The sequence below is a fragment of the Anas acuta genome, chromosome 6 (assembly GCF_963932015.1).
Source record: "Anas acuta chromosome 6, bAnaAcu1.1, whole genome shotgun sequence".
In the NCBI taxonomy this organism is placed as follows: domain Eukaryota; kingdom Metazoa; phylum Chordata; class Aves; order Anseriformes; family Anatidae; genus Anas; species Anas acuta.
In genome coordinates this window covers 20,589,405-20,604,676 of record NC_088984.1, presented here as the reverse complement: position 1 = coordinate 20,604,676, position 15,272 = coordinate 20,589,405, and the positions used below count along the sequence as shown (strand labels likewise).

The window sequence follows — 15,272 nt, the reverse complement described above, 5'->3', positions numbered from 1 at the left end:
AGACACATCTCTGTCTAATCTGTTTTTCAGAATCGCTGATACAGACTGCATAACCTCCCTGGATAAACTACTGAAGTGGCACATTATTGTAACTATTCATAATGTTAAGCTAACACAGCTAACCTAAATCTTCCAGCTGAAATGTGGGCTGACTACTTTTTGCCCTATCCAACCTGAATATAAAAAACAATTTAGTCTATTGCATTTTACACTAAAATGAAAATATTGGTGCTTCTGCTCCATCCTCACCTCGTTATCCTATTGTTTGATCAGTATTTGCTGCAAATACACTCAGTCTTGAAGCTACACACAATTCCAAGCTGACTGAATCTCGGTGTGGTCACCTGGCTGCAGGCTGCATTCAGATTATGGTGTATTTTCAGACTCAGTATGTTTTAACTTTTTTTACAGTCCCCACACAGCTGACATGTAGGTCTTTGCAAGAGAACACTCATGCTATACTAGACACAATGGTGATCCTTCTTGAGCAGGGAGCTTGGTCCAGATGACCTCCAGAGGTCACTTCCAACCTGGCATTCTGTCATTCTGTAATGATACCTCTAGGTTCCCAAGTCTGGATACTTGTCCTTCTATCCTCCACACTGGGGCAACACCTCAGTATATATCAGCTGCCCCTGCACCTTTCTTTATATTACTTTGCATGAAAAAGAAAACTGGTATTCATACATGTCATGAAGCTTTGACTCACGCTGGCACACGCGGCACTGTGTGCTTCTCCCATTACGCATGGTGTTATTGCAGCCCAAGGACCAACTACTCAAAATTTTTCTGTCTGTAATGACTGCAAGAAAATAATATCAACCAACAGACTTCAACTGGCATGTGGGGTTCCTGACTCCTCATCTGCCTGTTCCAACAGTTTCACTGCCTTCTCCTTACCTGTTTGATTTGAACACACTGGATTGCTGCTAAAGTTTAACAATCTGTCTGATTTATAACAGTGCTTGCAAAAGATGGATTGTTTTCATTATTATAAATGGGAAATCCTAGCCTTTAAAAGTAGGTATGCCTGAGTTGAAAGCCTTAGTAATGGCAGCTATTTGCAGTCTTCTGTTCATAAAAAGACCTTTTCTAGACCTTCAGCATTTTAGATGGAAATATTCTAGATTCTAGATCCTATTACCAGTATACTCTGGTGACACCAGAAAAGAACCAGTATGAGAAAAGAAAAAGAAAAGGAGTAAAAGAGAATTTACAGGTGACAAAGGCCTCACAATAGAAGAAAAATATTCTCTTATTTTTCTCTCTGATCTCACAACCCCACAAATATTTCCAAGATATCTGCTGTTCTTATCAACAAATTATTTGTCTAAAATTTAATTTTTGTACCCTAAAATAAGAAGCCATAGTTTGTCGCTTCATGTTAGTTGTTTCCTCAGGGTGTCGCATAACCTCCATTGTGTCAACCTGGAAAACAAAACTCAGATGTTAGAGGTGTTCCAGAAACACTGCAAACCTACCACACCTTACCCAAAAGAGCTAGGTACGATATTTCTTATGGTCATTCTTTTAGATGTGAATACTTCAGAGTATTCAGGGCTGAGAATTCTATGGCCCTAGCAGCAATCGCTCTTTTCCAAACAGCTTGGCATCCCAAACTCATTCACAAAGCAAGAAACCATATTTCATGTTTGTCTTCCTACATGTTAGACTACTGTCAATGCATTTATTTACTAAGTCTTCCTAGATGGACAGGCTCTTCTGGTTAGGGGGTAATTTCACACTTTTGTCACGATAGGATATTGCTAGGCCAAGCAGCCTAGCAACGAAGCAGCCGTCAAGATGCAATGCCTTATGAACTGATTTCTAAAAACCCTTCCTTAATCTTCTTATCACTGCAGTGAACTTCATCGAGTCTTATTTTCTATATAAGAGTTACTAGTTTTGTAATGACCTGGAAGTAACCCTTCCTTAATCTTCTTATCACTGCAGTGAACTTCATCTGGTCTTATTTTCTATATAAGAGTTACTAGTTTTGTAATGACCTGGAAGTAAATTATCAAAAAGCTGCCTCATTTTGCTTACATGTGGAAAAATGTACTTGTCAAATAAGACGTGACAAACAGAGTAGGTAACTGCAGAATGTACGTCTTTTCCTATCTGGTGTTGTATTTACCACTGATTACTTTAAATTATCATTTTGATGCCAAGAATTTCAGCAGTCTCACCCGGCTGAACTGCCTTCAAATACCACTTTTTCAGCATTTCTGTAGAGATCACAGGAGTTATTTTTAGAGGGTATACATGGACAGCAAACATATTGCTCCTTGTATATTTTAGTTAGATTGTCAGTACAGCTGTTCTTATCAAAATGAAACCAGAATTTATGAATGAGTATAACCATGGTTACCAGTCACAAGCAGATTGTGTTGCTGTATTACAGCTCAACAAAATTAAAGAAAATCAACCAGCATTCTGTTTGCATGGAGCATTAACAACATTTTAGCATTCACTTGCATTGTGGTAGTTTACCATCTGCTCTGACCAGGTGGCATTTGTATAAACCAGATAATGCTGTTGTCAGCACCTGTGCTACATTTCCTGGACTTTGCTCCATATGATCATTTCCAAAACTGACTGACTTAAGACCACTCTTCTGAACACTAAAAGTACTTGGTGAAAGATTACAGTTTTCAATAAAGTAGCTGTGTGTCTTACCTTTAGGAGATATTTAGGAGACTGCATGCAAAATATAAAGGAAATTAAGCACTAAGTAGTAATAGATCAAGAAAATGGATTTTGTGTTGGGGAAGAAATCAAAAGAGAAAAAAGACAAGATTCAAATTAGTGATGGTACAAAGGGAAACAGATTTCCATAAGGGCGACCATAAAAATTTCAGTATGGTTTTGTAATCTGTGTTGTTTTAGCCCAAAGTGGTGTACATGCACTAGTACACATCTCAAACTAATACATGGGAGAAAAAAAGATGCAGTTTGATTTCAGTTTTAAGGGTAACAGAAAACACTGTAATGTATGCCAGTAAAAAAGCCTTATCAGCACAGACAACATCAAACATCTTAAGAGGTCATGTGACAAAGTAAACATTAATGACCTAAGTCAGAACAACAGACTTGTCCATGGGGAGGGATATGGGAGTGTTTCAAAATTATCTTAGCAAGACAACTGCTTTCTGCGCATTGATATCTAAATCTCTGGTAAAGGTCAGGTAGAAGACAAAGCAGTGAAAACTGACAGTAAGTTCAGAATAAATGGTAACATTTAATGTTAGAAGACAGACAATTTAATCACAAAGAACACCAGCAGCAAACACACAGTTTTCAATGGGGTTCACTGTAGTGAAGCCCAAGTGCCCATGAATTTGAGCATCTAAATTGGATACTTTGCTGTCTAGAAAAGCGTAGACTCCTAATGATATTTTCATTGGAGTTTCAGCGCTTGTGATCTCTTACTCATGTTTGGAATATCTGCTGTCCAATAAAGGGTGAGCTAACGCTTTACCGTTTGGACAGTATGATAACATGAGCATCTCCCTTTCACAGCTACTTATTGTCACCAAACTGGTAGAATCTTATGATCTTTAAGACTGATACTCTGTCAAATATGGTTTACCACAGTCTGCTGGGTTCAAAAGGGTTTTATTTTGGTTTTGTTTGGTTTTGCAGGGGGAAGGGAGTGGGCACACAGAAAAACAGATGGTCAGAAACATTTACAAAGGAGGATGTAATATAACTTTTCTCAGAAAAACAGGCTACAACCAGTATCACGAGATTCCTTTTTCTTTGGGGTTGTAAAGTCAGACCTGTGAAATCTGTAAGGACCAGGACAAATTTCAAAATCTTCTTGACTAGAAACATCTGAAGGTGGATTTTCTTTGATAGAACATTGAAGCTGGGGAGATTTTGCTCTAAGAATTTTAGAAGTTTTATCTCTAGTTAATTTATAACATTGCGAGTATATGAAGTTATGTGGCTTTATGGTAGGGCAATAATCACGTGTATAATAGGCAACTGGCTTTATCATAACTGTCTTGTCAAAAATGACAGAACATAATAAGAATGTCATGATATAATCTTGTGTTTTAAATCACTAGCCGCTCTTTTTAAGCTAAAATGAAGAATAGTCCAACAGTTATGTCACATTTTTACATGACAGTAGTCGTGACGTATATACATTTATGTGATTACAGCTGAAATGGAAAACAGCTGACCTAGAAAAGACAAACTGTTTCATCACTAAAAAGAATTGCTTCTAATAGTTTTGAAACAGTATTACAAGAATGATTTATGATATCATGTCACCTTATGAGGTCAATGGAAATTATTGTTTTCACATATTGGCTACATCTGATGTTGGCATGGTATGAAATAGTATAAAACTGATAAATACATTAAGCAAAAAAAGCTCATAAATTAAATCATAAGTAAAAAAATCCAAACTTCCAAACAAAATTATGACACTTTTGGATTTGTTTTATAAAGTGTAAAATAGTAATTTAAAATATTGTTCCTGAAGTTATAATTTCATAAAACTTGTATTTTTTTCAGCTAAAAACTGTATCAATTAACATTTTCTGAATAGCGCTGTAGTTCTTATGCATGTCTTTTAACTCCTTCTTTAAAAAAGTGAAGGGTGAAAAAAAAACCAACACTTAAACACTACTTAGTATAACTGAATATGTTTATTAAAGCTCTAAAAGTGAGCTGCTCTATTCCATTCCAGCTGTAGCAATAAAATGCATGCTTACAAAGGTTCTGCTGATATAAGCTGGATGTGGAAGACAATTTTTGTATAATACAAGAAAATTGGACAGACCATAATCTGTCCTTCAACACTGAAAGCGTTTATACCAGAAAGGAAATAAATCTCTGAAATTCAAGTTTGTGTTTACAGGTATAGCGAAGGATATAGATGTATGGGTGACTCACATGAATTACTGCATCTATATTTGAGCATGAGCTCCTTATGATAATAGAAAATGGAAAAAAAAAAAAAAGAAAGAAAGAAACAGAAAACCCTAAACATAAAATGCTATAGACTTTTGAACAGTTGATGTTATCACATTTTAAAATTTTTGTTTGTTTTGTAAAACAAGCAAATAAACAAAAACAACAAACAACTGACTAAGCAAACTTTAACTCCCTGAAAGTGGGGAGGGAGTGCAGATGCTATCAACTTGAGGCACAACAGTTTTCCTCACATATTAAGTAAGCTCAGTTGGTAATACTATTAACTGCCATAAAATCATCCCATCCTTTTGCAATTATGCCACATACTCTTACGGCAAAATCCAACGGCATTTAAATTTCACAGTCATTCATTTAACTCTATTAGGAATAGTGGTGTTGCTGAGTGGTTCTTTTCTGGTTATTTATCTGTTACATATGTCCCTTGGTTTTTGATTTTTAGGTTGAATAGATCATTTTGCCATTTTGCCTTTCATATGGTTAAATGCACTAATAAAATTCTACCTAACTGAATCTTTTTCTAGGCTAAAAATTGTCAGAGAAAAACCTTGAACCCACCGAAATCAAGAGGAATAGTGCTATTGACATTAATGTTAACTGAGATTTACTCCAGAATTTTAAAGATTAACCAGTAGTAAAGCGATTCTTCACTGGATTCTACAGTAAGCTTCTCACCAAAACTAGAAACTGTGCTCCCAACTAAGGTATGTTTTCTGATTTTAAGATAGACTCTAACTTGGTAAGAGCTCCACTATATACCTACATCAGCTAAGCATTTGAACCATAATCTCACTGTACTATTTCACATGCAATTATGTCTCTTCAAAAGGACCACTACTAACCTTGATACGCCCAGCACTAAGCTGTGAAGGCAAAGACCTAGATGCTGCTGTCACTCTGGCTCTTGCCTGTGCCAAGTTACCTGTTTAAAAAAAAAAAAAAGACAGAAACACTGCAAAAACTGTTCAGGAAGCTTAGCGGGGAAAAATTCATATGGTGAAAAATAAGCTTGCACAACAGTAGTAAAAATATCAGGCCCCACTACACTTCTTCCCCACCCAGCTCATTACTAACTGTGCCTTGCAGAGCATTCAGCATGAGCATGACAGAGAGAGCAGTGTTGATTTAAAAGGGAGGAAAAAGTCAGTGATAAGGTGGCATGTCACTGACCTTAGCTACTGAATTGATGAAAACAATGACAGCACAAAGGCATACAGCTCAATCACTAGTAATCAATTTCTCTGTGACTCATTCAGAGATTTAAAGGAGAAAAAGACAGCAGAAACAATCTTGTTTCTATGAAATCATGTGGATCCTGAAGTGTTTAGACATCATCTTAAGCTCACAAACTAATGAAAGAGATGAGAAAATGATAAGACAGTATCTTTTCTTGACCTTTTGACATATAGGCCTACTTAATCCCCAATCTTATTGTCCCTTGGGGTTTTTAAAGACTGACTCAATTCCTCAGGCAAAAAAAATTCTGTGGTGTAAACTGAAAGATGAGTGCCTTTTTTTTTTTTTTTTTTGCTTTGTTTTTAATTGTACAGTATGACGTGTCCTAAACTTTTTCTGCTGTACTTGCAGAAAGCCAAAGTCATCATAAAACAGCTTTTCAAAATAAAGGCTCAGAGAAGAGAGAGGAAGTGATATGGGCCTGTGCATATGCACGACACTCTGTATATTTCAAAGTTTTAGCAAGTCTAGCACAAGATGTCCAAATGTTTTCTCTGGCTATATCTTCAGAGGCTAAACTGTGATTAATAGCATTGAAAGAACCCTTTGAAGCAGGATTGGTGACATCAAAGCCCTAATCCATGGGTGGCAGGATTTTTATAATGAGTGGGAAGCATTTTAACACATTTCAAAGGATTTACAGCATGAATAAACAATAGGCCTCTGCAGATGTACCACACACCTTTCAGAACCAGAACACATAAATAAGTGTCCATTTTAATTTAAATGTAAATAAAGTGTTAACACTTCTTTCAGATGCTAAGTGCCTTGTTTGCATCAACTCCAGTGTTTAGCTATTTGCTTTACAGAAAGACAGTAACTCTAAGCAGTCTTCAGAGTTTTGATAAACTATGTATTACATAACTAGTAAGGAGGCAGGATGGGAGAAACAAAAACCAAGAACACTTAATCGCTGGTAGTTCTTCCATACAGAAGCTGAGCAAACAGCGTCAGCGTACCACTGAAGGGAACTTTTGCTCTTCTCTGTGAACACTGAAAATACCAAGCTCCTGAAATAGTCTGGGGACCAACAGTGAGAAACTGCGATGACATTTTTTAGAGCAATTCAAACATTCTGTATTCATTTTCAAAAGTATTTCCCTTTTAAGATGCTGCCATACACAGAAAGTACGCCCATGATTTTGGAAACTGCTTTAGGCTATAGCGTTAATGTTTATGAAAACTGCAACTCTGTTTTGAAAATCTTGTGTCTGTATACATACATGCGTACTTACACGTATTTGTAAAGTCACATATATGTGTATGTATATACATACATGGTATATACATCTCTCTAAGATTAAAATTAGGGTTTTAATGAGCATGTAGTTGGCAAATATATTTTTCTCTTAGCTGTAATTTTGATATTTTTCTATGTAAGAAGTTGCTGATTTGAGCCCTTTTTTGGCTTAATAATTAATCAGAAGTCTTTCATGACTTCACTTACTAAAATGAAACTAACAAGTGGTCAGTTCCTACTTGAAGAAAAAAAAAAAGAACACTACATATCATGAATTTGTTAATTAAGTTCTTTCTTTCTCGGGAGTAGGCTGGAACTACATATTTAGGTCATATTCCCAATTTCTGCAAGTCCTGTGGTAGTTGACTAATTCCAGTTTGGCTGCAGTAGTTTTCAAAATTTCTTCAAATATATTTATATATAATATGCTATTATTTTCAGTGCTGTAATTGATGTTCAGAAGATAAAGTTTTGTATTTATAGGCAGAATGGGTGACAAAAAAACAAAAAAAACAGCAGGTACATTCTTTGTTCTTTACATTTTTTTCTTTTTTTTTTTTTTTTTTTTTTTTTCTTCAGCTGGCCATATTGCTGTCTGTTTTCATTGTACCAAAAACAGAAATTCTGATTACATTTTAAATGTTTGTAATCTGCTAGGAGAGTTTTGAATTGACCTAGTCAATTACTGCATTTTGCAGAGAGTTCTAGTATTACTTTCATCTGAGCATCAGCTTTGGCTGGCTATCTTCCCCACTACTTGCTCCCAGGAAGAAGCTTTTTCAAAACAGAGATTTCCTGGTTTTCTTACCATTACTCAGAAGTCTTCACCTAGTGTTCTGACACGAACATGCTTTTATAGGAGATTTCAGAGTGATATTTGCCAATTAGGCTTTTCATTTCAGTGCAATAGGGTGCCATATACGTAAAGTGTGAGATCTATACACGATGTCTGAAACAAATGCTGAATCCCATCTGGCAGTCTTGTAGTAAGTACAGTCGAGCCAGTGCTCATTCACCTCCAGGACTGATTTATTTGCATTTTTTTTCAGTGTATGTGAAACTGCTAGTTGCTCCCTAAGTTAGTTGCTCCAACAATATTGTATTACCTGGTAGTTATATTCAATATCCCATGCATTTCCGAGATTCTATGCCAGTATACATGTTATTGTCTGAATACAGCATGGTCAAAATACATAACTGTTTACCTAGCACGACTGCAAACTGCTACTGGGAAAAGCAAAACTCATTCATAAACAATGATTTGCTGTCTCTTTTACACTCATAATTCCATTTTTCTTATTGGCAAAGGTAAAGAATTAGCTAAGAATAAGACCAATATTTCCTTATGGATTCTAATCAATTCTTATTACATATGTCAAGTGAACTCCTATACAATCTGTCAATTACTGAATTGCAGCACCAGTTGAAATCCACAGAAAAATGTTACTAGGGTTTCTTTTCCAGATCAAACACAAAATGATGCTTCAGTAAAAGTTCATGAATTAGTTATTTTAAGTAGTTCATGTTCAGGAAAATTACTATCTGTAACATGCCTGAGCCATTAAAACTAATAACAGGACAAATGTGGCTTAAAAATGAGTCTACATAAAAAGTAACATTTCACCTAGAGTCAGGATGATGTTCATAGTCAGTAAACATTTGGAGTACCTATCCCTGCATTCAATTTTCATTTACAAGGTCATTTACTACTTCACACACCAGAAATAATAAAATGTTATTCCACTTTGTGAAGAACGTCAATATTTGAAGAACAAATGTTTTTAGATAATATCATAGCCAGTTGAAACTGCCATGGGTTCCTTGAAAGGTTAAACTGGTTAAAGGTTAAGACTGCATTGTGCCTTTCAGAATTCTAGCTTCACACACATTATATGGTCAACACTTTAGACACCTCCGTTTTTGTTTCTTTCTTTTTTGAAAAGGTGTTTACAAGGGAGGGGAGAGAAGTTAACTGCTAGAATTAGGATGGATCTTTTAACCATGTACATGTTTAATTTTATTCACAGATATTTCCTTTTCAGCCTTTTCAGTTCAACAGGACTGCTCATTTGAAAGATGAATGTTCCTACCTATGAGCTTGCAGGATCAGAGGCTAAGGTATCTGGGATTGCTTTATGTCAGTGGGGGGGTCAGACAAGCCCCAATGTTTCTCCCATTTCTCTCTATTTAATAATGTTAAGAATATCATTAATGCTTTGTGAATTTTCAGTCATTAAAGTTTGTGAAATGCACTGAGAGTTACCAACAAAAAGAAATAACAGCACAGAAGTCTATGCAATCACTGCTAAACTCACTGTGGCAATGCTCAGCAAAAAATTTGTCTTGAAACTGTATAGAAAATCCAGCTCTGCAAATACATTTTTCACTCATACCTTGTTCCAGCAAGGTAAGAAAGACAGTGGTGTCAAAGTACCCTATCTCTTCCACTATGCAAACCCAAACAGAAGAAGTTCTGAAAATATTTCAAGTATTTACATAGCACAGAAAGAAGAAATAGGTTGTCTTTTTTCAAGTTGGACTTTGGTACCACTCTCTAGATTTCAGAAAGGCCTAGTCAGCATTCTTGGCTTCTCTCTTGCATCACTGGCACTTACTGTGGAATCTGATTGAATTAATGATTTGTCCAGCCGTTGACTTTCCACACTAATTAGGAAAGGTTCACTCTAGCTGGAGGTTGCATAAATTTGTCAGTACTTCATTATTCTTAGGTAATGGGCTCTAAAAGTAGTATCAAGCAAATATTAGTAATATTAGCACTGCATTTATAATGACATTTTGGTTATGTCTGCCATAGATCACTCCTCCCTCCCAAAGTAAAAGCATGCCAGGTACGAATTACATTATGCTTTGATATAACTTTCAGTTGTGAAGTGCAAATGACTTACAGAGAAAGAGCCTAATGACAATGTCACCTTACTGTACAAGCTGTACCAGGGATATTACTATTACAGAGAGGGCATGCTACAAGCTCCTTCCTTATCCTAATATATTTTATTAATTTCTTTCATGCTTCTGGTTCAGATAAAGAGGGGTTACTTGAAATACCATGTAGATACAGTATAATATGGTCAGAAATGCTACAATGCATTCATATTTCATTGACACTGCTTCTAATCACAGCTAAGCACTTGCACTCCAGAAGAGGTACAGAGTCAGACAATGTCTTTGACACACACATATTCTTCTCTGTCTTTCCTTTCAGTACATTTTATCTAGCCTAAGGAAGTCGACTGCTTATCTTCATAATGCATTTTCATCTTCTGCTACTTTAAGACTAAGCTTTTCTTAGCTTGCCTATAAATGACTACATGTAATTTTTTATTGGGTACTAATTTGAATCTGGACACTCACTATCAAAACTATTATTTTGAGTCATAGGAGGCATTTAAGCTAATCTCGTGCAATAAAAAGCTAAGAATCCAATTTTCTCATATACTACATATTTTACACAAGAATGTATTTATAAAAATACTATCTGTCGAATATAACTATCGATATATACACACTTCCACTGCTTCTTATTCTGAAAAGAGAAACACTTGATTTCCTATTCAGAATAAGTAAATAAGAAATAAGAAATAGTATTTCCAAAATACAATTCATATTACAAAACAGAATCTGATAGCCATGAAAATTTGGAAATGGTGAGGCCTGCCTTGGGATACCCTAATTATAATTGCCTCAGGAACAAAAAATATGCAATTTTTTGACCCACATTATTTGAAACGAGAATTCTATGCTACAGTGAACTAACAATTTCTGATCACTAATTTGACTTCCACAGAGGTTTTCTTCGGTCTTATTGCTAGCATGAAGTATACATAGATCATATTTACAGTTACTTAAAAGCTTTATATTGCTAGACCAGGAGAGGAGAAACTGAATGTAAATTGGGTGCTGTACTACACTCGCTATTGCATACATCACAGACACTTCAGTGGTCGCTTCCCACGCTAGCAAGGCATTCACTGGCAAACAAACAGCATGATGTTTACAGCAACAAATAACTCTGCTTGTAAGCAGGATTCCTGCCTTGTTTAAATATTGTTTTAACACTGTAGGTTAGTAGGCTCCTTGTAGAACGCAAGAAAATAAAGACACTCCTGACAGCAGCTGAGATGAAATGAAGGTCAAACTGCCTGCTGTATTCCAAGATATGTAAATGTACGATCACAGTAAGACAGGTCTTAGTGGTCTAGGTCTTAGTCATTACTACCTCTTACCCTGACCTAGTAATGACTATGAAAGCACAAATTATGGTATATAATTTATTACTGATGGTGTCCAAGGTGTTTTTAAAACACAGCCTTGAGTATTAATGGCTACCTTAAGCAACATGCCTGATTTTCCAGATGAATTGAATCAGAGATAGGCAGCCATCTACCCAACTGGAAGTGTGTTCACTAAAATGCAGTCATTTTCTGAAATATCACAAGCACATATGTGATCATGTGACATGCGAGCAAACCTTATGCCATTCTGAGAACATCACAGTCCCATGAAATAACCACATTTACAGCTGGCAGGCAAAGCAGGCATGCTATAGTCTGATCATGTGATAAACATGTTTCCAGGTACAGGATCAGAAAGGATCACATGGTTCTGGAAAAGATGGTGGCAAAGAGGGAGTGGATTACATGCTACACATATTCTCTACCTGGCGACAGCCTGGTGGATAAATGTTAGCCACTTCTGTCCAAACACAGGATTAATGGAGTGATTCACACAGTACAGCTGAGAGCTGCCTGTATGAAGCTGCAGCTAGACAAAACTGAAAAAATTAGAAACTGTTTGGAAAAATTAGAAGTCATGGTGTAAACAATGTTGGAGTTTCCAACTCTCTGATGCCCAGCATTTTAGTCAGGTCTGCAGCTTGACTATTTGGAGACCTGACTAACTGGCTGGGGGCTGACATGCTGTCTGCAGCACTGGAGAACAAAGTGACTCTTTTTTTAATCATTTATGCATTGTCAGGAGACACAGGCCATTTCTTTCAGATATGGTCCTTAGTAACTTCCACCCACATCTTTGGTAGTATAAGATTTGATGCTGTTGTATGTGATCTGCTTGGGACAACAAACCTTGAAACCTCTGAGGAAGAGCAGACAGTTCAGAATTGTGCAGCAAAGCACCTCACCGCCAACAGGACACTGACCATTGCCTCTGTACATTGCCCTAGTTCCTGCAACCACACCCACAACTAGATTAGGAGGAAACAATGAAGATGTATTTTCTGTGTAAACCTTAACTTTGAAAAATGCTCCATTAATTTTCAGCATTAGCAAAACCAAACCAAACCAAAAACAACAAACAAACAAAACCCACCAAAACCATCTTTACTGTAATGACCTCCATTCACAGACAAGACTCTTCCAGTGGCACAGAGTCTTCCAGTGGCATCTGGAAGAGTCTGTTAATTTATGGTTACTAACGCATGGCGATTTAGATCTGGCCTCACTCATTATTTTATGTATGTGACAGCCTTTCTTTTGTACATTATGTTAAGATTCTTTTTTTTTCCAAAAAATTATATGCTTTGACTAGAAAAGTGAAATTTGATTATAAAGAATGTGGTTACCTTAGTATTTTATCTCACTAACACAAACCACTAGCAAGTGTTCTGGTAGATTACCTCCAGCATCTGGCTATCTCAGAACAACTGTACTCACATACCAATTAAGCTTCACAGTACTCAGTTGAACCTGAGGCCAGAAAAAAATTCTACAAGAACACTGAATAATCAGGAAAACAAGGAGAAGAAAACAAGGAGAAGTCAAGAACCATGATTTCTAGCCCACCGTTTGCATTTCCAGAGTACGTTCATTTCCCATGCAATGTTACAAAACATTCCATGGTATATAGTTGATCACTTAGAACCTGCTACTGAAACTGCTCAGTACATACAAAAAGTCTGATTTAGATCCTAATAATGTCACTGAAGTTAGCCCAATGAATTCAGCAGTTAAAATTCAGGCACATGGAATAAAATGGAGGAAAGCTTTCTCTGGCCTCACTGTGACTATCAGTCTTCTCAGTGGCTAAAACCCCAAGCTAGACAAGATAAAAAAGGGTGTCAAAAACAGGCTTTTACTCTTCAAGAGAACAGCTGTCTTTTAGAAGTCTAATTTAGGATAAAACATGGTTGCAGAGCTTTATGGAAGTCCCAGACCTCCCCATATTTGAAATCTAGTCATTAATGGTGCTGACTAGTCGTTTAATCAAGTCTCAAAGGCTTCTCAATGGAATGTTCATTCCTCTGGATCTCAGCACTTCTATGTATTACCACAAATAGCACAAAGTCAGATATTTTTGTGGAAATTCAAAACATTATTCTGATTTATGTTTTTATCTCCACACTATAAAACAAATACCCACTCATACAAACACCCACAAACACATTTTCTGCCTTTGATGCACACACTGACCTGCTATTCAGGCAGTTCTGTTACAAGCTGTCTTACATCAAGCCAAATCAGGTCAGAATACTGACCTTTACAGTTTATTGTAGGCTGAAGGAGGTAAGAAAATTTATAGTATTAAAACAAAGTACATAATCATAGTAAGACTCAGACTATGAAATACTCAAAAAAAAAAAAAAAATGACAAGATCCTGCACACACTTAGAGGTTTCTTTTCCACCAAATGCACTCATCTCTTAGACACAGTAACCTCTAATTCAATTATTTTGAAAGACAGGGAAATATAAGCATGTACTTTGTAAAGGATACACCCAAAAAAATCCCTAACCATTATAGATATTCAAACCAGCCACATTATCTGAATATTTAACAAATTTATCTGCTTTACAAAATCACTGGAAAATTTAAGAATAATTGCCCCTCCAAGGTCTGATCTTGGGAACTACTGAATGCCTCCAATGATGTACCAAGCATCTCTGATGCAGTGCCTTTATAGCACACAGTGCCTTTAGAAACTGCCTAGTAAACTACTCATTAACATAACTACCGTACAATATTCTCTGAATATTTCTCTATTTAAATTCTGTGTATGCTGCAGAGTGAGATTCCACAGTCTTTAATATTAAAAGCAATACATCCACTGCCGCCTCAATATCAACATGTTTTGGATTTAGTTAGCATACAATGAAGTGTTAAAATTAATTGTTGTTTATTAGTGTGAGATAACGTCCATTATAGAATTGAGAAGTTAGGTTAGAAACTTGAAAATTTAGAAGATGTCTTTTCTCTTCCAAAAGAAAGGTGAAGAAAAATTATTCTCAAGATTTGTTCTACAGGGGACGTCCTATTACAAATCAGATCAGTAAACTCATCAAGATCTGTTCTTAAACCTGTCCACTTGTACTTTTTTGGGGGGTTCAATTTGCAAGCATTTCAAGACAAGGATCTATACTATGCCTGCTGTCTGTTGCCCATTTTCAATACAATATAATCAGTGAAGTCACATTAAAAATTTTGAACTTCTGCTTGGGCATCGTCCTTTACCAAACATAAGCACAATTAATCTAACTTGGCCTTCCCAGCTGTTGTGCTTACTTCCACATGGAATTCCAGTGATTCACTGACACTCTACTCATATAGAGCCATTCTCAACAGTAAATAATTGTTAAACCTTTCATAAAGCCCAAGGTCTCAGTCCTGCTAACTTTGATCTGATAGATGGTTCTCTTTCTAGAGGAGTTTCATTTTTAGGGCTATCTTTGGGTATGTTTTATTTGGATCCTAGTGCTAGCACATCTTGTGAGTATCTGTGTACTATACTTGTCTATGAAAAAAAACCTTAGGATGTGAAGAAAAAGAAATACTGAACTGTAAAATGATCAACTGAAAAACTAAAAAAATGTAATCAA

The 15,272-nt window shown here is 36.1% G+C and overlaps 1 protein-coding gene across 2 annotated transcripts in view; it reads right to left on the bottom strand.

Moving 5' to 3' along the window:
• The window catches only part of MYO3B (myosin IIIB), a 196,826-nt gene that overhangs the window by 71,333 nt on the left and 110,221 nt on the right, over positions 1-15,272 (bottom strand). The window contains exons 26-28 of one of the 2 annotated variants that reach the window (XM_068685651.1): positions 5,790-5,869; positions 2,680-2,700; positions 1,351-1,428 (exon numbers count right to left, since the gene is read on the bottom strand). In XM_068685651.1, the coding sequence (XP_068541752.1) occupies positions 1,351-1,428; positions 2,680-2,700; positions 5,790-5,869 (179 nt within the window). The remainder of the gene's footprint in view (positions 1-1,350; positions 1,429-2,679; positions 2,701-5,789; positions 5,870-15,272) is intronic. The other variant, XM_068685652.1, reaches the window with a different exon arrangement.